Raw genomic sequence first — 27,182 nt, forward strand, 5'->3', positions numbered from 1 at the left:
GCGTAGCGGTGTTTGGGGAATCGCTCCAGCCACCGACAAAGGGCCTTGGAATTGATGACCCTTGGCCACGAGTCTGAAGGCTTGGGGACCTGAGCTTATCGAGTCTAGATGCATTAGTGAGCCAATACCTCATGCATCCATGATAGTTGACCTAGGGTAGAGTCTGCCTTACCCTATTTGGGACACTATTCACAAGGGGAGGGATCCAACCCCTCTTTTCCTTTTATTGCTTTATTTCTTTGTATTGCTTTGCTACAATGTGTTATGTGTATTTATCTGATTGAACTAACTTTTCTTGGTTTTTGTCTCCATTGCATTCATAAGGTTTAGAAATAAGAGTCATAGCATGGTACTCGTTTAGGACAAGACCGTCTTTTATATTAAGCACGTTTAAATTTTAGTTAATTGCATTAATAATATGCGTATGTATTGCATATCATTTTAAGCTTACCCCGACATTTGAATGGGACACCCTTAGATCATGTTTCAATTACCGTATTGCATGTTTACTCACTTTAATAAATTGACATCATGCATTAACCCTAGAGGAAATGCCATTTAGGAAATCCCATTTTAGGAATGTACCAACCTTGTTTTCCCAGGGTAACTAACCCTCTATGGGATATTCATGTTTAAATTTTTTGTAAAACTGAAGAAGTGAGGCCTGTAGGTAAGGTATTTAATCGAGGCTACGTGCTTCAAATGGACAAACCTCAACGAATCAGTCAGCTGTTAGCCGTTCCAATGGAGGTTCGAAGATGGCCGGGGCTTCTCTCATTTAGCGAGATCAATCTGGTTGCCTCTCACCTCGGGCCAATTGGAGATTTCAAAGACATTGAATCAGATGGGTATTTGGTAGAATCTTTAATTCAACTGTGGGATTCCAACGGTTCAACATTTAGGATAGGAAACAAGGAGCTGACTCTAACAATTGAAGAGGTAGCCGGCCTTCTGAATTTGCCAGTAAAAGGTACAACAGTGATATTTCCGATTGCTTCTGGCAAGATCGAATTCTGTCATTTTACTGGATTAAAAGAGTCTGTAGTACGAGAATCAGATCAAAGTATAGATGTAAAATTTTTGTTTGATAGATTTGCAATAAAAGATGGATTTGATAAGCATTCGAAAGATTTTTCATTTACATCTAAGGCAACATGGGAATGTAAGAGGCCACTGGTGTATGGACTTGTGATGGCAGGGATTTATTTGTTTCCTAGAAAAGATAAGAAAATTGGTTTAAAAATCACTAAGCTCCTATCTGACTTATTTTTTGGGATTAAGGGTCGACAAGCCTCTATAGTACCCGACTGTGTTGGCTGATATTCTTGTTGCATGTACTAATTGTCAAAAAGGGTCAAAGTTCTTTTATGGGTCAAATTGGATCTTGCATATATGGGCCATGGAACACTTTCGGAGACAGTTGTTTGCTCCTGATAGTCTACCGTTGATTGGGTATAATTGGATAACTACCCATCATAAGAGAGTTGACAAAAGCAATTTGCCAAGAAATGCATCTGAATGGTTGGACTTTCTGAGGGTATTGCCAGATCAAAAGATTAGATGGGTACTAGACTGGACCAACTGTTTCAACCCTGTTCTGCGCGTCAAATCATCAGATTTTATACCGCTTTTGGGAACTCAAGGCATCATGGCATACACTCCAAAAAGGTTTCTCAGACAGTTAGGACGCGTTCAAGGAGTACCACTTAAACCTGATTTGACTGATTTCATCATCAGTTTTGACAAAGGGATCTGTCCGGATAAAATTCCGATGAAAATATCCATTGTCGAAGCCTGGGGAACATTGTCCAATGATGAGGAGATCGCTTATGCTCCACAACTTAAGCAGATGGCCTTAGTTACTCCTCAATACGAGGAGTGGCTCAGAGAATCTAATGCTGAGCAACCACTGATGGAACAATCCGAGGAAGTCAAGAAATTAATGGCTATCATTGAGGCGAAGGACAGAGAAAATACGCAATTAAGGCAATCTGTGGAAGTGAATAAAGGTTTGGTAGAGAAGAATAAAAAATTGTGTGGAGAAATGCAAGAAAAACACCAGGAATTGAAAAGAAAGTGTGGCAAGTTGTATGATCAAGCTGAACACATGCAGAATCCCTATTCCAGAGAGTCAAAAGATGCTGTGATAGATAGATTGAAAAAGTTTAATGATCTTGTACGAAATCAACTTCAAAAAATGATGTAGATGATGTATGAGATTTAGAAATTCATCAATGAAATGATCTTTATCTTCTGCAAGGTTATTTTCAAAACACAGGTTTGGTAAACAGGCCTCACTTCAAAGGTGTTGCATTATATTAGGCCTACCCTTGGCAGAAAAGGGTTCCCCCATAGGACATGCAGCCGAATTATTTAAATATTTGCTAACTCATTTTTTTTTCTTTCTTCATTTTTCTTCTTTTTCTTGAATAAATTACAGCAATTTGACAGAAAATCCACTCCTAAATTAGTTTCTTTTCTCCACTATTAGGTATTTCACACAATAGCTACCCGAAGAAACCCCATCATCACCAGATCTCGAAGTAGAGCTTTGAGACAGCCTGTAAACATGAATTCAGTACCAGAAACTTCTGAAAGATCTGTTATGGTTGCATCACCGGACTTCACAGCATTGGGAGCTCAGTTAAATGAGGTACTTGGCAAGTTCAATGAGTTAAGTACTGAAATGGCCACACAAAGGCGTGTAATTGATCAGTTGATCGCAAGCAATAGTGGTGGTGTCCTGAACGACCAAGAACCAGTCGATAATCATCCATCTGCACAAGACCATCAACCACCTCACACATCCAATGTCCAAACAACTTTCCTTCCTCCCTTCGCTAATCCCCTTGAAAATACCTTTACCCGACTAAACTCAGACCTTTCCCATATGTATCCAAATTATATATTGATTAACCCAACCAGTAACCAGATCCCTCAAACCCATCCACAAACCAATCTGAATGTTCCCCCTAACCCTCAGGAACCCCACCACCACGTTGCAGCGCCTTTTGTGTTGGATACTGCATCTCAAGGGAAGGCGGCGATAGAAGAACAACCTGCACCTATTGACAAGGATATGTTGAGTAGGTTGGATCAATTCGATGATTTTATGAAGAAGAATCATGGATTGAGCAGACATGGTGGGTTGGACTACGATGAATTGTGTCTTTTCCCAAATATTCAGCTACCATTGGGATTCAAAACTCCCAAATTCAGTAAGTATGATGGAGTTGGAAATCCTAAAACGCATCTCAAGATGTTTGCCAACAAGTTGGATAAGCCTATGGATGATAAACATTTGCCTATGCGTCTATTTCCGAAAAGTTTAGAGGGAGATGCTCTAGATTGGTATTCAAATTTGAAATCTGGAGAGGTTAAAACCTGGTTGAATTTGTCAACAGCTTTTGTGAAGCAATATGAGTTTAATTGTGAGTTGGCACCGACACGAACAAGACTGGAGGGTACAAAAAGAAAGCCATCGGAAGATCACAAGACCTATGCAAAGTGGTGGAGAAAGTTAGCTGCCAAAGTGGAGCCACCTATGACTGAGGAGGAGATTGTTCGTCCTTTCATCAAGGCTCATGATCCACCCTACTTTGAAGAGATCTTTCGCATGACTGGAAGTTCGTTTGCTGCTATTATTAACAAGTTGGAGGAATACGATGAGTTTGTCAAGGCAGGGAAGATTGTTAATGTATCGGCATTGAAGTTGTAATTGGATGCTCTACAGAATCAAAGCAACATTGAAAAGAGTCCCAATTCAAGAAGAAAGAAGGAGAAACTACTTTTATATGAGATCAAGGCCCGTCTTTCAGACCCAGAAACCATCCCACCTATTCTGTTCCTTACTCGTAATATACCAACCCTCAGCCAGTCTACCACACTACTACCCAACTCCATCATTCCTGACCAAGCCATTTGAATATCTCACCGTCACCTCCAACTCCACAACCCATCTTTCAAAATCACTCCCATCCCAATTATCATTCCAGACTAACCCTGCAAAATAATAACCATTCTCAAAATCCTTTTCAAACCAAGGGAGTTCAAAATCAAAGGCAATTCCGAACCTTTACCAATTTGGGCCGACCCATTGATCAATTGTCTGAGCAGCTGGAAAAATTAGCACTGTTCCTCCCAAACTCTATCCCAGAGGTCCTCTTGACGGTTATGATCCACAAGCAATCTGTGCCTATCATTCTGAAAGTCCAGGTCATACCATTGGCAATTGTTGGGATTTAAAACATAAGATCCAGGACATTATTGATTCTAGAGACATTGTTCTTAGAAGAAAGGGAAAACAAGGACCCAATGTCAGTAAGAATCCTTTACCTGAGCATGGAAGCACTGTAGGAGTTATCATGACTGATGAAGATTTTATCGATTCCACCCAATACATTGTAGATGAAACTGAGATGTTTGGTGTAATGGAAACTGATCATGCGAGAATGAGAAAATCGCTATCTGCTGAGAAGTTCATGACTAATGATGATGTTGAGGAAAAATTGAAATCTTTTGTATTTGAAAAAGAGGAGCCATTTATAGCAGAAGGGGGAGTTTCCGAGCTTGACAAAGTTCCTTTTATTCTGGATTTACCATCTTTTGAATGGGATATATCAGAGCCTGTCGTTCTTGAATTTTCGGAACAAATACCTGTCAATAATTTGCAAGAGGTACCGTGGAACTACGAGGAGTCTATTTTGTTGATCGGAGATAAAAAAATACTTAAAGGAAGAGGTATCTACTATTACCACGTCTGAGAGAATCGTGGGAAACTCCGAAGTAGACGTTCAATCCAAGGCCAAGGTTAAATCTCCGACGCCCAAGTCTCTTGTGCCTGAAAATGAAGCTGTGGATTTCTTAAAGATGCTGAAGAGAAGTGGATACAAAATAGTAGAGCAGTTGGATAGGATGCCTGCGTAGATTTCTTTTCTGAATCTTCTCTTGACTTCCGAGCTACACAGAGATGCATTACTCAAAATCCTGAATGAAACTCAAGTCTCTAAAGATATTCCGGTGGATAAATTTTCTAACATTGTAGGGAATGTACTTGCTGCTAATCATATTGCCTTCTCCGGTGATGCTCTGACTGCAGAAGGGATCGGGCATAACAGAGCCTTGTATATATCAGTCCGCTGCAATGGAAAGCTGTTGCCAAGGGTTTTAGTAGATAATGGGTCAGCGTTGAATATCTGTCCATGGAACACTCTCACCAAGCTTGGATTTCTTGACATTAAACTCCGTCCATCTGCAACTGTGGTTCGAGGATTTGATGGTTCGAGGAGGGAATCTATGGGTGAAGCAGATCTGGTTCTGGAGATAGGCCCTGCTCAATTCCAAGTTACTTGCCAAGTGATGGATTTCTCCAGTGTTTACAATATTTTGCTTGGAAGACCCTGGATACATGCTTCCAATTCAGTACCATCTTCTCTGCATCAAATGTTGAGATTTATTATGAATGATCAGCTCATTACTGTGTTTGCTGAGGATGACTGTACCATGATCGTTGATGCAAAATTCAAAGGGAAAGACAGAAAAGGGACTCCAATTTCATCTCATCATGTTGCTGACATCGTCTCTGTGAAATGGATATCCAGAGATAAGTCGCTGACTAAATCAGATTTGCCAGAGGCCAGTATCATGATGGCTAAGGAGATGATCCGAGGCGGATATGAAATAGGAAAAGGTCTTGGGCGGGAATTGCAAGGAATTTTGGAGCCAATAAAGATCCCGACGCAAAAGAATATATTTGGACTGGGATTTCATCCAACTGCTAAGGATAGAAAAGAAATGCAAGCTCGAAAACAAGCTGAAATGAAGGGTAAGCAAATTGCCTTAAATGTCCCACCGCTACATCACACTTTTTCTCGACCATCAGAGGTGATCATGCCAGAAACGAAAAATCCTGTGGAGGAGATTGAAATGGACCTATCTCAATTATTTGTCGGGGCAACTTGTGAGGAGGAACCATCAGAGAATTCAAAATTTTTGCCAATTACTGAAGGAGCTATTCAAAATTGGATTGCTGATTATCTTCCCTCTCGAAGGGAATTTCGGTAAATTTAAGGGGATTGTCTTTTGTCTAGTTTCATATCTAGATTGGACGGTAATCCGGATCTTTTGTTAAAATAAATTGCTTTTACTTTCTGAAGCTTTATTCTCATTTCAGTTAATATAGCTTGTTTTGTTCAAGAAAATTGTTGAAACGAAAATAAAGGTTTGAGTTGGATATGTCTTTAAATGGCAATCGTGTCTGTGTATTTGTCTTTTTGTGAAGCCTCGATGCATTTTGAATTTAATAAAATGGAAGATTTCTCTTGTATTTTCTATTTATTTATTACGTATGTTCTATTTTATTTTTAGATAGCCACAAATAAAACCCTTTGACTCTTTGGATGTCACCATTTTGGAATTCGATGGCTGCAATCTCAATATCTCTCATGAATTTGAAATCATGCAATCTGAAATTCAAAATGAGAGCGATACTGAGGAGGAATTTGAGTCCATTTCAAGGGATTTAGAACAGTATGAAGAGAAACCCAAGCCCAACTTAGAAGAAACAGAAATCATCAATATTGGCACTAAAACGGAGGTTAAAGAAGTTAAAGTCAGCATTCATTTGAAAAAGAAGTAGAAGGAGGAAATGATCGAATTCTTAATGCTATTTCAAGACGTGTTTACATGGTCATATGATGATATGCCAGGGATCTCTACGGATATAGTGGTTCACGGATTGTCAACTGATCCAAATGTTTTACCTATGAAGCAGAAGCCACGTAAATTCAAACCAGAAATGAGTTTCAAGATAAAAGAATAAATTGTGAAATAGCTCAATGCCAAGATAATCGTGGTGTCTCATTACCTCATCTGGCTCTCGAATCCTGTGCCAGTGCTTAAAAAATCTGGGAAGGTGCGAGTATGTGTTGATTATAGAGATTTGAATAAGGCCAGTCCGAAAGATGATTTTTCGTTGCCAAATATTCATGTTCTTTTGGACAATACTGCTGGACACGAAATTGAATCTTTTGGTGATTGTTTTGTTGGGTATCATCAAATCTTAATGGCAGAAGAAGATAGGGAGAAAACTTCTTTTATCACCCAATGGGGAACCTTTTGTTATCGAGTGATGCCTTTCGGGTTGAAGAATGCTGGAGCCACTTATCAGAGAACCATGACTACCCTGTTCCATGACATGATTCACAAAGAGATGGAGGTTTATGTGGATGATATCATAATTAAATCCAACAAGGTCGAAGACCATCTAGTTGATTTAAAGAAACTGTTTGAAAGATTGAGAAGATATAATTTGAAGTTGAATCCTGCAAAATGTGCTTTTGGAGCCCCAACTAGCAAATTATTGGGTTTTATTGTCAGCAAAAAGGGTATAGAGATAGATCCTGCAAAAATAAAAGCAATTCGAGATATGCCCATTCCAAAAAATCAAAAAGATGTGAAGAGTTTTCTTGGAAAGATCAATTTCATTGGCCGATTCATTGCACAATTAATCTCTACCTGTGAGCCTTTGTTCAAACTGTTGAAAAATAATGCGTCGATGGAGTGGAATGAAGATTGTCAGCAAGCTTTTGATAAGATCAAGAATTACTTGTTAAATCCTCCGGTCTTAGTGCCACCTCATCCAGTGAAACCTCTGATTATGTATTTGTCTGTTCTTGATGAGGCTGTTGGATGCGTTCTGGGACAGCATGATGAGTCTGGGAGAAAGGAACAAGCCATCTACTATCTGAGTAAGAAATTTACCGCATATGAGACTAACTATTCTTTTCTTGAAAGGAGTTGTTGTACTTTAGCATGGGCAGCTCAGAAGTTGAGACATTATTTGCTCGATTATACCACTTACTTGATTTCTCGTTCTGATCCTCTAAAATACCTGTTGGAAAAGTCGATGCCCACGGGACGTATGGCTAAGTGGCAAATGATCCTTTCCGAGTTCGACATTATCTTCACAACACAAAAGGCAGTCAAGGGTCAAGCCATAGCAGATCATTTGGCAGAAAATCCAAGAGATGATGATTACCAGCCATTATATACCTACTTTCCTGATGAAAAAATTCTGTTCGTTGGAATAGTTGAGGACATGAGTGAGCAGTATCCTAGATGGAGGTTATTTTTCAACGGCGTGCCAAATTCTTTCGGAGCTGGAATTGGAGCAGTTTTAGTGTCGCCTGAAGGGAAACACTATCCTGCTACTGCCAAATTACGATTTCCTTGTACCAACAACATGGCCGAGTATGAAGCTTGTATTTTTGGATTGAAAATGGCATTGGACATGGAGATCAAGGATCTGATAGCATTCAGTGATTCCGATTTACTTGTGCACCAGACGCTTAAGCAGTGGGTAACTCGAGATTCAAAAATTATGCTGCATCATTGTAACTTACTTAGTTTGGCCAGCAAATTCAGGAATTTGGAGCTCAGACATATTCCCCGCATTCGTAATGCCTTTGCTAATGCTTTAGCTACTCTGTCTTCGATGATCTAACATCCAGATGAATTGGTGATTGAACCTATACAGATTCAACTTCAGAATAGGCCGGCGCACTGTCTGGTTACGGAAAGGGTCACCGATGGTCGCTCTTGGTACAATAACATTAAGGAATTCATAAAAACGAGATCCTACCCTCCTGATGCCGATTCTGTTACAAAAGGTTTCTTATGCAGAGTGTCCTCGAGATTCTTCTTAAATGGAGAAGTGCTATACAAGAAAATATCAGATTTGGGCCTTTTGAGATGCATTGATGAAGAGGAAGCTAATTATATAATGAAAGAAGTGCATAGTGGGGTTTGCGACCCACACATGAATGGGCATCTACTGGCTAAAAAGATCATGAGATCAGGATATTTTTGGTTTACTATGGAGCATGATTGTATAGATTTTGTCAGAAAATGTGTCAAGTGTCAAATGCATGGTGATGTTATACGTGCTCCTCCTACAGAACTGCATAGCATGACTGCTCCATGGCCATGTTCGATCTAGGGAATGGATGTGATTGGAGCAATTGATCCTCCTACTTCGAATAGGCATCGATTCATTCTAGTGGCCATTGAATATTTCACCAAATGGGTTGAGGCCGCGTCCTATAAGCATGTGATTAAGAAAGTGGTGTCGGATTTCTTGAAAAATAATATCATCTGTCGTTTTGGGGTACCGGAAACATTAATCACTGATAATGCCAAGAACCTCAACAATGATATGGTAGATGGATTATGTGAACAGTTCAATATTAAGCATCAAAATTCTGCCATTTACAGGCCTCAGATGAATGGAGCTGTCGAAGCTGCAAATAAGAATTTGAAAAAGATTATTCGTAAGATGACTGAAGCACACCGGGATTGGCATGAGAAGCTGCCTTATGCACTAATGGCGTACAGAACTACCATCAAAACTTCTACTGGTGCAACTTCTTACTCTCTTATGTATGGAATGGAAGCAGTCCTGCCTGCAGAGGTTGAAATTCCTTCCTTACGCATTCTGATAGAAGCTCAGATAGAAGAAGCTGAATGGGTCAGAGAATGTCAGGAGCAGTTGTCTCTGATTGATGAAAAGAGATTGAATGCCGTCTGTCATGGACAATGTTATCAGCAACGAATGGCTCGGGTTTACAACAAAAAAGTCAGGCCCTGTTTGTTTGAAGTTGGAGATAAGGTTTTGAAACGGATTCTTCCAATGCAAGATGAGGCTAAAGGGAAGTTTGCTCCCAATTGACAAGGACCATTCATTGTTAAGAAAGGGCTATCCGAAGGAGTGCTTATCCTTATGGAAATGGACGGTCAAGTTTTTCTCCAACCAATCAATGCAGACATGTGCAAAAAGTTTTTCATTTGATTATAAAAATTTTCTTTTAAAAATACTGCAAGAGACGGATTCAAGGCATACTTCCTTTCATTTTTTTTTTTTTTCATTTCGATATCCTATTTCTAATTTCTCCCATTTTTGACTTTTCAGCACCATTTTTTGTTCTCACTTGGCAGCCCCTTAAGATCACTAACCCCCATACCGGGGCAATTTTGTTTCTTTGAAAAAAAAAGGAAAAGAAAGAAAAAAAAAGCAAAAAGAAAAAGAAAAGAAAAATAGAAAAATTGGATTATAATTAAACTGAGGCAAATTTTATATCTTTCAACCCTAGATCGGAGCAAGTTTTCGAAAGAATGCTATTTCAAATGATTGCAAACCCATCATAAGATCCACATTCAAGTCTCAACATTTCCTTCACTATTTCATCCAATCCTAGTTACAAGAGCTCAAAGTTGTCTACTTTCATCTTTTGCAGTATTTTGAGAAAAAAAATTTCTTAATCAATTGGCAAATGATGTAAATACAACTTTTCTGAAATATGTCAGAGATGCTTGTCTTACTGATGCCACAAATTATCAAAGCATGACTGGATTGATACAGTTGGGGTTAAAATGTTCTTGTCTATGTCTCAAGGTTAAAACTTGAAAAGACACCTTTGAAAAAAAGAAAAAAAAAGAAAAAAAAAAGGAAAAAAAAGAAGAAAAAAAGAAGAAAAAGAAAATAGGTGGGGGTAACCTTAGTGAAAACCCGAAAGGGCGCTGAAGTAAGGTTTTGGAACACAAGAGAATCATCAATGAAGAAAAAGATACTGACGTCTGAGAGCTGGTGACTATGTTGATTTGGGTCTCTTTCATACTGTTGTTCTTTTGCCGACAATGAATTCCAAAATGGATGACGTCGAAGAGGTCAGATGGAGCACTTATCTTCATCAAAGGCTGTCCTCTAAATATGTGTCCAACTTTTGATCTTTGGACCCGTGTTTATAAATCTAACAATTTTATTTTATTTTTTTTACTATTGTATTTATTAGGTACCATTATTTATTTCAGATCAACATTATCGCATGATGCATAATACATTTTTTTTTCTCATTGATTGGATCTTATTCAAAAGACAATCCCCTATAGTTTATCCCAAAGGAGTCAGGAAATTGAAGGTGCTATGATAATAAAGTTTGGATAACTGATATTAGAAGGTTGCAAAGACTCTAAAGAGGTTGTGGACCAAATCTAAGAGAGCAATTTGTTGATATTGAAACTCATGTTTACACGGCACTCAAGGCAAATGGATCACATGGTGGTGGCACTTTTCTATCACAGTTGTTTCTTTTCTTTTTTTTCCTTTTTACAGGAAAAATTATGTGACACAATATTGGTTTAGTTGAGCATGATTCACACTGGGGCAAACGATAGAAGGATTGAGCTCAAGTTTCGCTGTGCATTTTCAAAGAAAGAAAAGAAAAAATCACTATTTCCTTTCTTGTTCGAAAATCATAAAGAGATTGTAAGTCCACCAAGTTTCGAGCATATTTTCATTCTCTTGATAGGCATCTGGTTTTGAATTCAGTCCCATTGAACTACCTAGATCCTTGACAAAAATCAAATTTAATTTTCTGTTGGTGAGTTTCAGCATCCACCGCGCACCCTTCTATCTCTCTTCTCTACAATTTAAATTCCTGTTGGTGAGTCTCAGCGTCCACCGCGCACCCTTCTATCTCCCTTTCTTGACAATTTGATTTCCTGTTGGAGCGTAATTGCGTCCTTCCGCGTATCTTTTTCTAGAAAATCAAATTTAAATTCCTGTTGGTGAGTCTCAGCGTCCACCGCACACCCTTCTATCCCCCTGCTTGACAATCAAATTTCATTTGAAAATATTTCATTTCAATTGGGATCGGGACTTATCCCACCAATGTATCATTCAATTGGGTTCGGAACGTACCCCACCAATCTATCAATTGGGTTCGGGGCATATTCCACCAATATGTTATTTTAATTGGGCTCGAATCGTATCCTACCAATCTATTAATTAGGTTCGGATCATATCCCACCAATCTATTATTTCTCGATGATCAAAATTTAATTCCTGTTGGTGAGTCTCAGCATCCACCGCGCACCCTTCTACCTCCCTTCTTCACAATTTAAATTCCTATTGGTGAGTCTCAGCATCCACCGCGCACCCTTCTATCTCCCCTTCTTGGCAAATCAGAAGATCAAATTTAAATTTCTGTGGGTGAGTCTCAGCATCCACCGCGCACCTTTCTATCTCCCCTTCTTGGCAAATCAGAAGATCAAATTTAATTTTCTGTTGGTGAGCCTCAGCGTCCACCGCGCACCCCTCTATCCCCCTTCTTGACAATTTAAATTTCTGTTGGTGAGTTTCAGCGTCCACCGCGGACTTTTCTACCTCCCTTCTTGACAATTTAAATTCCTGTTGGTGAGTCTCAGCGTCCTCCGCGCACTCTTCTATCTCTCCTTCTTGGCAAATCAGAAAATCAAATTTAAATTCCTGTTAGTGAGTTTCAGCGTCCATCGCGCACCCTTCTATCTCCCCTTCTTGGCAAATCAGAAGATCAAATTTAATTTTCTGTTGGTGAGGCTCAACGTCCACCGCGCACCCCTCTATCGCCCTTCTTGACAATTTAAATTCCTGTTGGTGAGTATCAGCGTCCACCGCGCACCCTTCTATCTCCCCTTCTTGGCAAATCAGAAGATCAAATTTAATTTTCTGTTGGTGAGTCTCAGCGTCTACCGCGCACCCTTCTACCTCTCTTCTTGATAAATTTAATTTTCTGTTGGAGCGTAACTGCGTCCCTCCGCACATATTTTTCAACAAAAAAAAATTCGCATTTAATTTCCTGTTGGAGCGTAACCGCGTCCCTTCACGCATCTTTTTTTAGTTATGACAATTTACTTTTGTGCTTTCTCATTCATTTTTGTGTTTCATGTTAAGAAGTTTTGAGAGCTCAGACTTCTTTGACTTCGCAAAGATCACATATGGTCAATGCACTTGTTTGATTATAGTTCATTGGTATTCGAATTACGTTTGACCTGATTCCCATGGCGGGATACGTAGGCAACTCTACATGAGTTCGGTCACGTGTTTTGAAATTTCATTGCATCATTTTGTTCAATAATTTCAGCCAATTGTTGGCTTGTTGTTTTAGTTCAGGTGCAGTTAGAAGACACAGGTAAGTAACTTGGTGTCTACGTCTTTATCTTGAATTTCTTCGAAACGCGAGACAAAGAGGGGCAAGGTGTAGACACCAAAATTTTTTCAATTTTTAATATTTTCTTGAATTTTTCTATTTAATGGATTATTTATTTTCTAACATTTTAATGCAAATTTTTTCTTATATTTGCAGGTTTATTTAAAAAAAAAACAGAAAAGAAAAACAAAATCAGTTTTTTTTTAAAAATAATAAAAAAAGATAGTGGAGACATCATGATGACCTTGGTCGTCATGATGCCTCCCATGATGATTTTCTTTCTTTTCTTTTTGACCAAGGCTGCCAACGGACGAAAAAAAAGAAGGCTAAGAAATTTTTGCAGAAAACTCCCTGGACTCCACTTCTCTCTCTCTTTCTCATTGGGAGCTCTGGACCGAAAAGAAAAAAAAAACTCTCTCAATTCTCTCTCGGACCTGGACAGAAAAAGGGGCGGAAGGAAAAATTGCTCAGGAGGTCCCTGCCTCATTCTCTCTCGGTGGAGCAACAGAACAAGAGAGAAGGAAAGAAATTTTTGCAGCGGAGGCCCCTGGCTCTCAACAAACGGACGAAAAGAGGGATCCCTGGCTCCTCTCGGTCTCCACTCTCTCAACTTCTCTCTCTGGATTCTCTCGGACAAAGAAGCAGAAGAAGAAAATTGCAAGAAACCCCCTCATTTGCTCCCTCTCTCAGGCCTCGGGTGCAGAAGAAAGGGAAGAAAAAAAATCTCTCGGCTCTCTCTCTCAGATTCTCCCTCTCATTTTTAGCAAATAAAACACTCACTCTCAGATTTTCTCTTGGACAGGGCAAGGCCAATAAAAATGATTGGAGCTTGTAATTTCATCAAATTTTAATCAAGAGACTACAATCTTCATTGAGGTATTTATTCTTTTTATCTTTTTTCCAGCTTTTTCCTTTCTTTAATTTATTAAATTAAATACATGATTTGATTTTGTTTGTCCCTTGGCTTCGTTTGTTGTTGCTACTGATGTTGTTGAATTTTTGGGGAAGCCATGAATAAACATTAAGAAAAAAAATGATTTCGGTGAATGCATGTTAATTGTTTGAAAAATGCCAAAATAACAAAAAAAAATTTTAAGGGGCTGTTTTGCCTTATTTTAGTTTTTTTTATGTTGTTTTCTTGTCAGATTAAATCATAGTTGTATTGTAGAAGTTGTAAGGAGTGTTATAGTATAATTTTTATGATTTTTGGTGAAGGATATGATATTTTAAAAAATAAATAAAAATAAAAAAATAAAAATCGCGACTATTTTTGGCCATTTGACCACTTTCGGATCATTTTCTATAAAAAATAACTCCGAAAATGGAATCTACGCGAAAAATGGAGTGAGGGGGTGTATTTTGGCAATTTTGGACGATCGGAAAATTCGCCGGTGGCCGGCGGCGGCACCACCGGCAGCTGCCATGGCTGCCAGCTGAAGCTTCTTCAGCTAGCCGAAGAAGAAGAAAAAGAAAAGAAAAAAAAAAGTGGGTTGGGCTAATTTTTATTTATTTTGTGGGCTTGTTTCTTATTTTCGGTTGGGCTAGGAGGTCAGAGCCCATGATTTTTTGGTTGGGTTTGAGTGATAAGAAGACGGGTTGGCCTGCTCGCTTCTCTGGACTTTCGGTTGGGCCGGATGGCCTTCGGACCAAAGAAATAAAATGATGGCCCGATGGCCTTTTTCTTGCCCAAATCAGAAACCGAAATTTGCACTTTAGCCCCTGATATTTGGAGTGGTTTCACTACAGCCCAGAACATTTTAAATTTGTTTCAATTAGGTCCTTAATTAATTGCAAATAGGTCTCTAAACTTTATTTTTCTTTGATTTAGACCCTATATTTTTGTGGTAATATAATTTGATCCCTAAAACTTTGTTTATTTTTTGCAATTAGATCCCTAACAGATTTGATTGCTTAAATAGAAGTTGCTTTTCTTCTATAATTATTGATTACATTTCATTTAAGTGTTTCAATTGATTGATTTCATGTTTATTTCCATTCGTTATTATTATTTGTTAATTAAATTGGTGCCTTGATGATTTTGTTAATTTTGGAGGTAAATAGGGCAAATCCAATTTCTCATTAATTACTACTTCAAGGGAGGTATTTTCTTGTTTTATTTTTAAATCCTTCTATGTGCTCCTATGTGATTTTATGTGTGTAATTGCATGTTTTTGAATGTTTTTTATTTTATTTTATTTTATTTAGTTATTCATTTTATTTTTTTTAAATTTTGTATATTTACTTTAATTTAATTTTTGATTATTTGAGAGGCATTTAAATGCCAAATTGTAATAGTTAGATTATTATTATTTTTTATTCGTTATCCCTTTAGATTGTAGTTAGGGCCCCCCGAATGTAATAGTTAAGTCTCTATTTATTTTTATTTGTTTGTGTGCTTGCATGCTTGTATGTTTACATATTTCCTCGCTTTCCTTAGGGCCCTTGCATCTAGATATCATACTTATGTGCTATATGTTATATGTGATTTATGTGTTTATTTGTTTTTATTATATTTTATATGATTTATTTGATTATATAAATGCATGATGTCACCGCACTAGTCCAACGCTAGTGAGGTTTTTTTCTAGGAATAGGTTAGTCCAATACTAGACCCTTAGATCATTCACGCATTAGATTCATCTTTTGTATGATATCCATTACATTTTCATGCATATTTTTATTTTAGGATATTTTCTCATTTGTATGATATTTTTTATTATATTATCCTTTACCCCTACCCTCTATATGTGTTAATCATATCATTTAGAATTGTATTTCATTTAAGAAATTATGGAATAAGTTAGTTCATTTGCTTGTTCATATTAGGAGAATTATTCTTTGATCATGGATATGGGTGATTATAATTCTTTAGTTTAAATACCCCATTAATCCTTGTATAAGAGAATTATGTCACGAGTTTTCGCCTCCCGTATCCATTATGTTGCATTCCTTTTTCTTTGATCACTTATACCTTATGTATATAATTTAATTTTCTTTTCTTTTCTTTTGATTTCATCATTCGCATACTCGTGACCCCTTCAAGGAATTATTTTGGCTTTCGCAATTAATGCGATTGGTATCAATTAAACCCTTGAATGAATATTTTGTCTCTTTCGATATTTTAGGTTTGTATCCATGTAGGAAACATCCAAATGTGATAAATTTAAGGGTTAGATTAAGAAAATTTTGACTAAACCACGCAACTAGCTTAGATTAGGTTGAAAGGGTGCTTTAGGTTTGAGTTAATCGAACATTTGCCTTCCCTTTCTTCAATCATGACTCCCGAACTCATTTTCTCTGTTTTCAAAGACCTGGAGTTGTCGAAAAGGGTTTTATTTTATTTTATTTAGAAATATTTTTGGGTGACTTGGTGTACCAAAACTCAATACCAAGTGGCGACTCCTAATTTTTTCTTAAAAACCCTTTTTAGACTAAATTTTGGACCCAAATTATCGCATTTTTAAAGTCCCATTTTAGGTCCCTTTCACTTATTTTAAAATAAAATCACATTTTTTCTAAACACTCTCCTTTTATTTTCCCATCGCAAAAAATGGGGTGCGACACATAATATGTGAGGACTCGAAAATCCATTATTTTAAAATCCCTAATTTTGGCTTAATTAATTATTTATTTGGATTTTTGCCACGAATAATGTTTTCTAGCCTTATTAGACCTAAGTACATGGTTTTATAGTTTCGTTATATTTTTAAAGTGTCTCGTTTCAAAAATTATTTTCTTAAAAGTTTGATTAGTGGAAAAGTGAAAACGTGTTTGAAACTTTAGCCAATTGGAAGTACAATAAGTTCGAAAATTTGGAGACATGTACAATGGTCCTAAAATAGGCAATTTTAGGTTTAAACACTCAAGTGATAGTTAGTAGTATGATCGTTATAAGAATTTCTCGAAGGTTTCATTTTATCGCGCCTAAATTAAAAATACGCGTTTTCACGCGCACGCTTAGTTGAGGGACTTTGGACCATTATTTTGGGAAAATTAAGAATGAATAATATTTATATGAATGTAAGTGCCTTAGAGGTTTAGTGCACTAGTGCAACAAACTTAAGAGAAATCGAGCACAAAACGCGCGCGTATGCGCACTATTTGCGGTTGAGTTTTGCGCACCTAAACTATTAGACGTTAAGCTTTCTTTGTACGCCAAAGAGTCAAACCAAACATCTCATTTCTCCAAGCTTCCATGGCCGGCTAGCAGCTGCAAAGAAACAACCAAAACTCTTCAACATTTCCCTCTACAAATCTTACTCAAATCTCTACCAAATTCTCTCAAATTTTAACACTACTTAGCCTAAGACTTGGAGTTCATATCTAGCTAAAAAGGGGGGACTTTTCACGGCTCACTTAGGAGCAAGGAAGGACCGAAATTTCTAAGTTGTTCATCAACTAGAGCAAGTCATGATCAAGCTTTCTAATTTCAGTTTTTGGAAGTTCTAGTATACCTTTTAGCTCTTAATTTCCTATGGGCTGTTGTTGTTGTTGAAAAAAAAAATGGAAGGTGGGCTCTATGAACTCCCACCTCTGTCTTGATGGCTGATATGGTGATTGATGCTATTTATAATGTTGGTTTAGTGTTTGAAATGGTGGATTAATGGAGTATAATTAGCAGAAATCTCAAGGAACTCATGGAATAGAAATTTCTGATTTTGCCCCTGCCCTGTTCGGTTATTTTAAGGCCAATTTTTTATGATCTAATGGCTTGAATATGATGTTTATATGTTGTATTAGTTGTGTAAAAATTTTCATTTGAAAATATTAAGGTTTGGTTGGGCAAATGAATTTCTTTGTGAAACTAGTCTAGCTGGAAAACTGTTCCCGTGTAGCTCTGTCCAGTGATAGTGTTTCGGCCGTAACTTTGTCCTCCGACGTCGAAATCGAGTACCGTCAGTGGCATTTAAAACTAGACATCCACACCTTTCCAACAGTATAAAATATACGTTTTGGTTCCAAGTGTGTGAGCCAAACCAATAGTTTTAAGAAGGCTACCCTGTTTCTCTGTTCTGCTGAAATGATTTTATGATGCTGCAACTTTAGGCTTAATTTTGAGCCAGTTGCATTCTGAAACTTAAAAAGATTTCTTCGGTGAAATTATATCCCTATGAATGTATTTTCCAACACTATCAACCATGCTCAATTCCGAGTTAAATTGAGTGAGTTATGATCAAAATACGGTGACTGCCCTGTTCTTGAAAACCCTTGGATTTGGACAGATTTGATGTAAGACTTGTTGTGGTCTTACTAAATGAATTTCTTGGTGCTAAACACCTACCAAATGTACTATGTATGTTCCTTAGACATTTCTTGCACAAATGAACCATGTTTGGAGGTTTTCTTTAGCCGAATGTTTGGAAACGGAGAGAAATGGAGTTGAAGGCAGTTTTGCCTTAGTAAATTCAAAACTTCGGTTGATTGGTTAACCACCTTTCCGAAGGTATTTTTCTACGAAATTTGATAGAGAGACACCCTACATATAGGAGTACTCTACTGCAAAATTTGGTACCAATCCAAGTCTGTTTCGACACTTAACTAAAGGTCCAAAGTCGAAAACCCAAATCTGGAAATTTGTTCAACAGTCTTGAATTTTTCTCAAATTTGAGCTACCATATCTGGGTGCTCGAAACTCCGAGTCTCGATCCGCTTGTTCTGTCCTAAACCTTACTTGCACCTCTAATTGAGTTATAAATTTCAAGGGCTGGTTTGCAACGAGTGAATTCTGCCGAATTTCCAAAGTTAGCGAAAAACCAACCCCGGCTCAATCCTGGGTGTTCTGGAACAGCAACTTTAAGCTCATTTTTGAATACCTTCCACTTAGATTCGTGGAAAAGTGTTTTCGAAGAACTTTTAGTACTTTCCAAGAGGTTTCCAACGGTATAAATTTTTCCAATTTTAGACTTGTATCGAGTGAGATACGATTTTTCAAATATCCATATCAAAACTGAAAATTTTCCAACTTTCAAGGAAATAGAGTTTTCCAAGAACTCTTTATTCTTTCGACATTATGCAAACGTTTTAACCTCGATTTTCAAGATAAAAATCCAAATGCTCCTGTACTTTATGAAACGCCACTCGAACCTCGATTTACAAGTAATTAAGGTTCCTTTTCACGAAATTTCCTAGATTGTTATAGGGCATGAATTATTTCTCGATAATTGGGTTATGTGAATGATAATATATTATTATTTGCTCAGGCGCACACGAGGACCTTCAAGAGGATCCTACGGTGGACGCTTGAACTTTCCTTAACCCTACTTGCACTTAATACTCGGTGAGTGTCAAGTGTATGACTATTTGAACTCTATGGATTTGATCCGTGCTTGGTTTACCTGATTACATGTTTAGCCTACCTGATTTTGAAAAATGGAGTCGAGTGTGTACTTTATCGCACTCGTTCTCCTTTGGAACAAATGACTCGTATTTAACATGGTTTGCCTGATTTACATGACCTGAAATACATGTTTAAACCTATCAAATGCTTGAATACATGACATGGTATGCTATGATTGCATACGTCGATGGAGTGAATCTCCTCGACACTTACATGATACATGGGGGACGCCCAAACTCATAGGCCGACCTTGGAACCCGAGCCGGCATGGGTTCGGTCGGGAACCTCGGTGAGCCACGAGATTCACATGATAAACTTGATCTATTGGAGAGATCTTGCTTGGCATACTCGTGGAGTATCGCCTCATAAATGTCGTGCGGGTCTGAAGCGGTGTATGGTGGACGGATAAGAAGTAAGTGGTGGTCTACGGTTTGGAAATATCAACCCGGTTGACGGAGAGTCATCACGGGAAGATATACTAATGAACGGGCAAAGCAAGTGGAACTTAGCTCCTGAGAGCTACCATATCCTTGAATTGTTTCTGGTTACATTTTTGGTGGGCATTATTAATTACTTGCAAGCTATTACTTGAATCATTACTTGGGCTTGTTACCTGAACTATGTGCATGCATGTGTGTTCTTGGCCTCACGAGCATTTTGCTCACCCTGTAGATTTGTTTTCCTTAACAAGGTGGAACTCGGAGGTGTACTCGGAAAAACCCTCCTGATGTACTTTTGTCTAGGATTTATATTATGTTTTGGCTATACCTTGGTTTTGGATTGTACTTTTGGAATTGGAAGGTAACTTTTGGGGCGTGATGTATATTTGGAAATTATGATGTACTTTGAACACTCGACGTGCGGGCTGGATAATGGACAACTATTGTTAAGCTTGAACGCTTCCGCATTTACTGTATTTAAGTTTTTCGTATGTTGTGTAGATCGATAATAAGCTTGAATGGAATTGCTTGAGTCCTGGCGAGAGCTAGGCAGGCGTCCCGCGGATACCCTTTGGTTCGCCTTAGGGAGAAGTGGGGCGTCACATAATATATAAAATAAAAAGGAAAATTCTAGTATTAATATAAAATTTATTATCATTTTTTGCTAGTTCTTGCATGACTTGTACATATAGGCCTTAAATTGTTATAGTTAGGAATTGTAAAGATAAACACTAGCAAACATAAAAACTAATATGAAGTGCTTTTACTCATTATGGGTGAATTATCAGTTAATTACTACTTGTATAAATCAATAATCACATATATAATACCAAATTTGTGACCAATTATACCAAAGGGAAGAAGTATATGAGACATTAGTGGCATGAATAAATGCAGTAAAAATAAAAAAGTTTAATTAGAATTGCTAGTACCAATTTAAGACAATTTTGTTGTAATTCGCATCTTGTTTTATCCTAATACCCTGGATATCACTATTGAAAATTTAAGCAACTAAAATGATTAAAATTTCAAACATTAGGGTCCAAAAGTACAAAGTCAAAATTGTTAAATAACAGTAATTAAATTTTTACCGTTAGTCATTGTTGAGTTTTCGCCATTGTTGAATGTACCTACTACCAAAAACTTTGAGAACCAAATTTATTTTGATCAAAACATTAGAGATTATTTCAGTGCGTATGTTAAAAATTGGAGACTACAACTACAACTCTCCATTTTTCCAGAAGAAAAATCAACACCTTTTTTTGGTTTTTTATTTGTGCACACATGCGATTTTTTTCACCTTTGATATCGCAAAATGATCCAAACCGACTGACATCAGTTAATAGATTCAATTATTAAAATGACTTTGTGAATTGTGAGGGTGGTAATATGTAGAAAAAATTTGTTTGGTAGAATTTGGGTAATAGGAGGGTGCGTTTGATAAAATTAAAGTTTGAAAATTGAAGTTTAAAATTTGAATTCCATTAAGTTAAGTTGTTGAATTGTGAAGTATTAAGCACTGTTTTAACTCAATTCAACATTTAAAGTTAATGGATTCAGATATTAACATATTTAAACGCATTTGATAACAAAAAATTACACATCTGAATTAATTAAATGACACTGAATATTTTAGCCAAAATTTGCTTCAAAAAATAAAATGACACCGATTTTTAGCCAAAACTTGTTCCAAAAAATAAGTGATAAGTTATTCATTTATTACTTAATGTGATATACACTCAGATGTATCACATTTAATACTTAACAATTTAATAACTTAATGGATTCAAACTTCATATTTAATATTTTATTTTGAGAGCAAGTTTCGCCTAAGAAATTCAATGTCACTTAATTAATTTAGACATTCTATTTTTTATTATCAATGCGTCTGAAGACATTCAAATCTAAATCCATTAAGTTTAAATACTGAATTGGGATATCAAAGAGGGTCTAAAACATTTAGAATAAATCACATTTTATTAGTAAAGTGGAAGAACTAGGGTAAAAAAACACATTTGCCATACAAAAGAGGGGGCGAAATATAAATATAAATCTCATCTGCCAAACAAATTGCAATCCATTAACTCAATAATACTGGAAATGAAACATGGGACAGCAAAAACAGAAGAAAGAGCAAAAGTATTGGAAAAAGAAGCAATGAAAGTGGGACTGAAAACCAAGGAGGAGCTGAAGCCCTGGGAGCAACACTCTGCTGTCATCACCATTCCTCGTTTTGACTACAACGCCCCTTCTTCTCTCCTCAGTCTTTCCCACTCCGGATTCCTCGTCACCTGTCCCATCAGTAAGGCCTCTCATCCCATCTCTTCTGTCCAGAAAGTTATGTTCTTTTTTTTTTGTTATTTTTGTACTTTATTGGCATTTATTTATGTAATTTGCATCTGGGTTTTTGAAAATTTTCAATTTGATTGTTTGGGATAGTCTGGGCAGTGTGGTGATTGATAAAAATACTTCCTTTGTTATGTAGAGAGGGAGAAGAGTGCAACAAAAGAAGCCATGTCAATTCTTGAAAAAGTAATGAATTCTGCTGGTTTTGTCTCTTGTCAGTTCTCTGGAATGATTTCAAAATAAGGAAATTTTAGATATAAAGAAAATTCATGCTGACTTGCGAATCAGGACGGTTAAATTGGTTTAGTGAACTTGGTTTTATGGGATTCTTAAATTCTAGGCAAGGTTGGGAACTTGAGGTATTTGTAAGTGAACAAGGGTATAGCGGACTTGAATTACTGGTATAATGTGTTTGCTGCTGTAATTGTTTTGGTTTAAGATGAAGAGTAGCATTGTTATGGAATTGGTTTCTAATGAAAGAGATGTTTGAATGATTAAGCATAAGTAAACAGCGAATGGGATGGCGACTAATTGATAAAACTGATGAGGTTTGGAGAACTGGGTGAGCTATGCAGAAGATAGGCACAGGCATGTTGTGTTGTTCAAATGCATTAGGTATTAAGGGGGGAAAAACAAACAAACCAAAGTTGTTTACCGTTTTAAACATGATAAATTTTTGGAAATGAAGAGTAATGCTAATGGTCTTCATTTGCGAGAATAATGGCAAAATTATGCACGCAACACTATTTGCATCTGTTGAACTTAGTCTAGGAAAAACGTTTATGATTTTTGGGTTCTAAACTTGATTAAGATTTCCGTTTGCAGACAAAGAGAAGGATAAGATGTCAATTATCCTGCCAGTAGGTTATTAACATATGAGTCTAGTAGCTGGTTTCAAATTTTTTTGCATATGATCTTCCTCTTCATCCATTTATTTGTAGCCAGTGCAGTTTTAGGTCACATATTAGTATGGTTTAGTCCTTGTTTACAAGTCGTATTCAACTTTTTTTGCTTACACTCTTTCATTTGTTACTTGGTTCAATTGAGTGACTGCTTAATTCTGCTGTGCCTTCTTGAGTAAATGACAAGATTCGACATCCAAAATGCATCACTGGTTAAATTCTTTATCACTCACAGCTTTCCAGTATATATATATATGAGTTACCAATTTCCTTGAATTTGAAGAGGGTTATGGATACATAGTAACCTTAGCTTAAGCTTGAGCACATAACTCATACAGGTTAGGCACAAATTCACCTTACTAATACTGAACCTTTGCATTGTTTTCTTTGAAAATAAATCAGAAACAATAGATCAAAGATATGCAATATTTTCTGCCATAAGAAAAAATTTTAAATATAAAAGCAATTTAATAAGTGTATCGTTCTATTTCTCTAAAGAATGACAGGGTCTTAAGCGATCATATTTCTGGAAGGAGAAGACCATTAGTCCGATTTTGTTAGGCATTTGAGACCTCAGATATTATATGCATGAAATATATAGCTGATTGTCAATCATCTATTTTGAGTTCTCAAGAAATAGATATACAAGCTTCAGTTTGCTCTTAACATTAAAAAGGCATTCTTCATTGGAGCAGCTTTAGATAATTGTCTTTCACTCATACATAAAGGGACTTGTATAGGCATGAGATGTTGCACTCTTCTAGGGCCCAAATAATAAGTGGAAAATTTAGAATTAGCTTAAAATCTTGTGGCAGACAACTTGTTTGGAATTGTTTTTGGATATATTTACACCAGAAGCCAAGTGTTGCCGAGGCTCATCCCTATGTGAAAGAAATGAATGACTTTCAGTTATATTTGAAGTCCTCTCCAAAGCTTGTATCATTTTTATTTCTTGGAACTCTCTTGTTGCAAAGGGAAGACAAATAATGAACCAACTTGGAGAATGGGGAGGTGTGCATCTGGTGCTTGCAAGATTCTATTCTTTTGACTTCACTGAGTTTTTATAAAAGCTGTGTGTGCTGAATGTTTTCGTAGGGCTTCAAACTGATGTTGATATATTGATACATACATTATGTGTTCCATTCTTTTTTTATGAATGCCATCAATATTCACGACTGATGCAACCAATGAAGAGTTTAAGAGAAGAGTAAATTTTAATATTCTTGGGAACTTGGCTGAAGATCCAATTTACCCACTTTGAAGAATGCGTAATCTTTTTAGGATCTCGAGTATTTATTAAAAATTTAAATTCTACATATTTCAGTAGACTTAAAATTTATGGTGCTTTAGTAGCTTAAGGGTATTTTACGTGTTATGGGTATTGGGTAAACTGACAGTGAAGGACACTTCGGCCGTTGTTTGAGACCATAGGCTTATTCATTGAGTTTGATGGAAGGGCTTTTAATTGAAATGTTGGGATTCGTCACCTCAACTTCCTGTCATAAGATATTCTGGTCCCCAGGGCTGTGCTGAAGCCCGGTACATATTGCATGTGCTATTGTACACATAACCAGGTTTGTTAGGCCATCCATGAAGGAGTTATTTAAGTTATTCATTGGTGAATTTTTTATGCATCTTGTCTTGGAAGTGATGTCCTAAACCTTTGTGTCATATGTGGCTTTCTTCCTGACTTTTTACTCTCATCTTCCATTGCATGTGGTTATTTTCTTTTCCTGTCCTTGAATATACACCAATGAGATATTAAGAGTTGAACCTATCTTCCCCACTGTCAAATAACATTCAGTGTTAAAAGCTTGTGTTCAAATTTTGTATGAATGAGTTTGCTGCTTTTAAGACTATTAGTTAAAAGAGTCCAGGACATTTTTACTGATCAGCAGGCTGTATACGTCAGAAGCTATTTTAGTGTACTTCTAATGGATTTCAAAAGCTGGTGAAGTGCTTTGATATCTGGGCATGGGTCTTAAGCTTGAAGCATGCTCTGTGTTGTTGGAATAGTGAGTTGCTGAATTTGTGCACTAAATAGGGCTCTAGGATACAATTGGTGCAGAAAATTAGAACAGGAGTAGGGAGGAAGAAATTTAGAAACCATTGCGTCCATGGGGATACTATTTTGTACCAGTTCTCCTTTTCAAACAGCCAACATAGAGATCTGATACATCACTCCTACAGTGGACAACCTTGCATATTCTCCAAATCTCATGTTATTTTCATATGCATCAATAACTATCTGTATTCTTCTACTTCCATCAGTTGCAAGTATAGAAGACTTTTATATCCTGATTGCTGATTGAAACCTGAAGAATTCCATGACAACAGAAATATTTGCGACCAATCGAACTATTGACTTTTAAAGATGAGAATCCCTCTGAATCCTCCTATGGAGACAAGAGAATTATGTGTCAAATATAGATAATCTTTTCTTGCTGGCTATGCTATGTAAACAGTTTTCTCATGGAAACTGTTTTCTTGCTGGTGGCGATCTATTGTCATTCCTTACTTTTTCTTTTCATTAATTTTTTACAAAATTTGATTGACTTTTAGCACTTTTGACCTTAGATGAATGCTTCTTGGTACAACTTTTTTGCTAACCAGGTTCTATCTTGATAGCTGTGTTAGTTTATGAAATCTTGGTTAAAAGAGTGACAATTAGCACAAGGATAATCAGAAATTGATTGCACAACAGATGGTCTAGGGGCAGAATACTCGAGTTTGGGAGCAATTCTGAATAATTGTTTGATATGATTATTAGCAGAGAAATTGCAGTTTAATGAAATGTAATTCTTGAAGACAATAGCCTATGGCTTTTATATACTTATGCTATTGAACTTGTGCAGAATCAGCATGCATGATATTTCTTCACCATCTTTTCTTTTTCAGATCATTTTCTTTTTCATAGATGATCTGATTGATTCATCCAATTTCATATATCTGAACTTCTCAATGGGAAACCTGCTTGCATCTAAGGGGTGTAAAGTGTAGAAATCAGCTTGGTGTCTTGTTACCTGTAATTGCAGTACATTTTCTTACATACCTTGTTGTGTATGTAAAATGAAATAAGTTAATTCAAGTCGTGTTTGTGTTCTGTGAGATGTTGACCAGTTGTCGTGTTTGTGTTCTGTGAGATGTTGACCAGTTGTACAATTAAATATGCTTTGCAATATGTCAGATCTTTGAGTATTCTAAATGCTGAAGGTTCTGAATGTTTGGATGTGAATATGTCAGCTAAGAAAAGGAGAACATCTGTAAGTACAGAGGAGGAACTTGGCAACAGTTTGGAGAGGAAAGATGCAGCCAATGACTTTGGAGAACCTGGTAATAGTTTAAGTATTGTATTTTAGTTTATACATATGCTCGTACAGATAATGCAAATTAACGTATGCATGAAAAAATAAGAACAAGTTTATTAAAACAACTAGAGCCAGAATCTAATGGAAGAATCTGAACTTCTTTGGTCAGTGGCTGTTTGGCTTCTTTACCTTTTGGTTCTGAGCAAATTTTGCACCATGGCATGTCCTGCTTGGCATGGTTATATTTTTCATGGCAATATTGAGTGCTGTGACCGGCTTGATTGAGAAATACATCTTCACGGGCTTAAGAAGAGGGCAAGAAGCATTGATAGTTAACTTCAGTGGCCTGCTCATCCTCCTCTTTGGAGTAGCTATTGGCTTCACTGTTCTTCTTCCAAGAAGTTATTAAAGAAGTAGTCATTGGAAAATCTTGTAATGTTTGGTTATATTTATATATAGTTTGGCCCAATATTGCAGCTAGACTAAACATTTTGTTAGAGTAATGATTCCCATGTTTGTTACAAGTGCTCCGAGTATTTGAATAGTTTATTTGGTCAAATAGTTCTTTTAAAACCTGCATTTTATGCATGAGATTTGTGACATTGGCATATGAACTTTTTTTGGACTATTGGAGCTAGAAAATGGCCATAATTTGTGTGTACTAGTATTAAAAAGGGGCTCAGTTTTGGACTGAACGAAAACTCTCAGTGCAGGTTTGAACAACAAAATCTTGCCCCCTTCAATCTGCAATTTGGCTATGTCAAATCAGTAAACTGTCAAGTTAATTCTGAAAATTTCTTAAGCTCTATAAAAATGCTGGTATACAA

General features: G+C 36.8%; 1 protein-coding gene across 1 annotated transcript; it reads left to right on the forward strand.

Moving 5' to 3' along the window:
* The first annotated feature begins 21,869 nt into the window (after nucleotides 1–21,869).
* On the forward strand, nucleotides 21,870–26,928 carry LOC113692313 (uncharacterized). Its single transcript, XM_027210704.2, has 3 exons — nucleotides 21,870–22,101; nucleotides 26,291–26,380; nucleotides 26,525–26,928. Exons 1-3 carry the CDS (start codon nucleotides 21,900–21,902, stop codon nucleotides 26,638–26,640), a joined length of 408 nt encoding a protein of 135 aa, XP_027066505.2. The 5' UTR covers nucleotides 21,870–21,899; the 3' UTR covers nucleotides 26,641–26,928.
* The last annotated feature ends 254 nt before the right edge of the window (nucleotides 26,929–27,182 follow it).

Source organism: Coffea arabica, chromosome 11e, assembly GCF_036785885.1.
Source record: "Coffea arabica cultivar ET-39 chromosome 11e, Coffea Arabica ET-39 HiFi, whole genome shotgun sequence".
Classification (NCBI taxonomy): domain Eukaryota; kingdom Viridiplantae; phylum Streptophyta; class Magnoliopsida; order Gentianales; family Rubiaceae; genus Coffea; species Coffea arabica.

What these genes read in the sequence shown, in the direction of transcription:
- LOC113692313 (XM_027210704.2), top strand. Translation starts at nt 21,900, where the DNA reads ATGAAACATGGGACAGCAAAAACAGAAGAAAGAGCAAAAGTATTGGAA. An exon ending in CCTCGTCACCTGTCCCATCA is followed by an intron (nt 22,102 to 26,290) that starts GTAAGGCCTCTC and finishes TGAATATGTCAG; the next exon opens with CTAAGAAAAGGAGAACATCT. An exon ending in CAATGACTTTGGAGAACCTG is followed by an intron (nt 26,381 to 26,524) that starts GTAATAGTTTAA and finishes TTCTTTGGTCAG; the next exon opens with TGGCTGTTTGGCTTCTTTAC.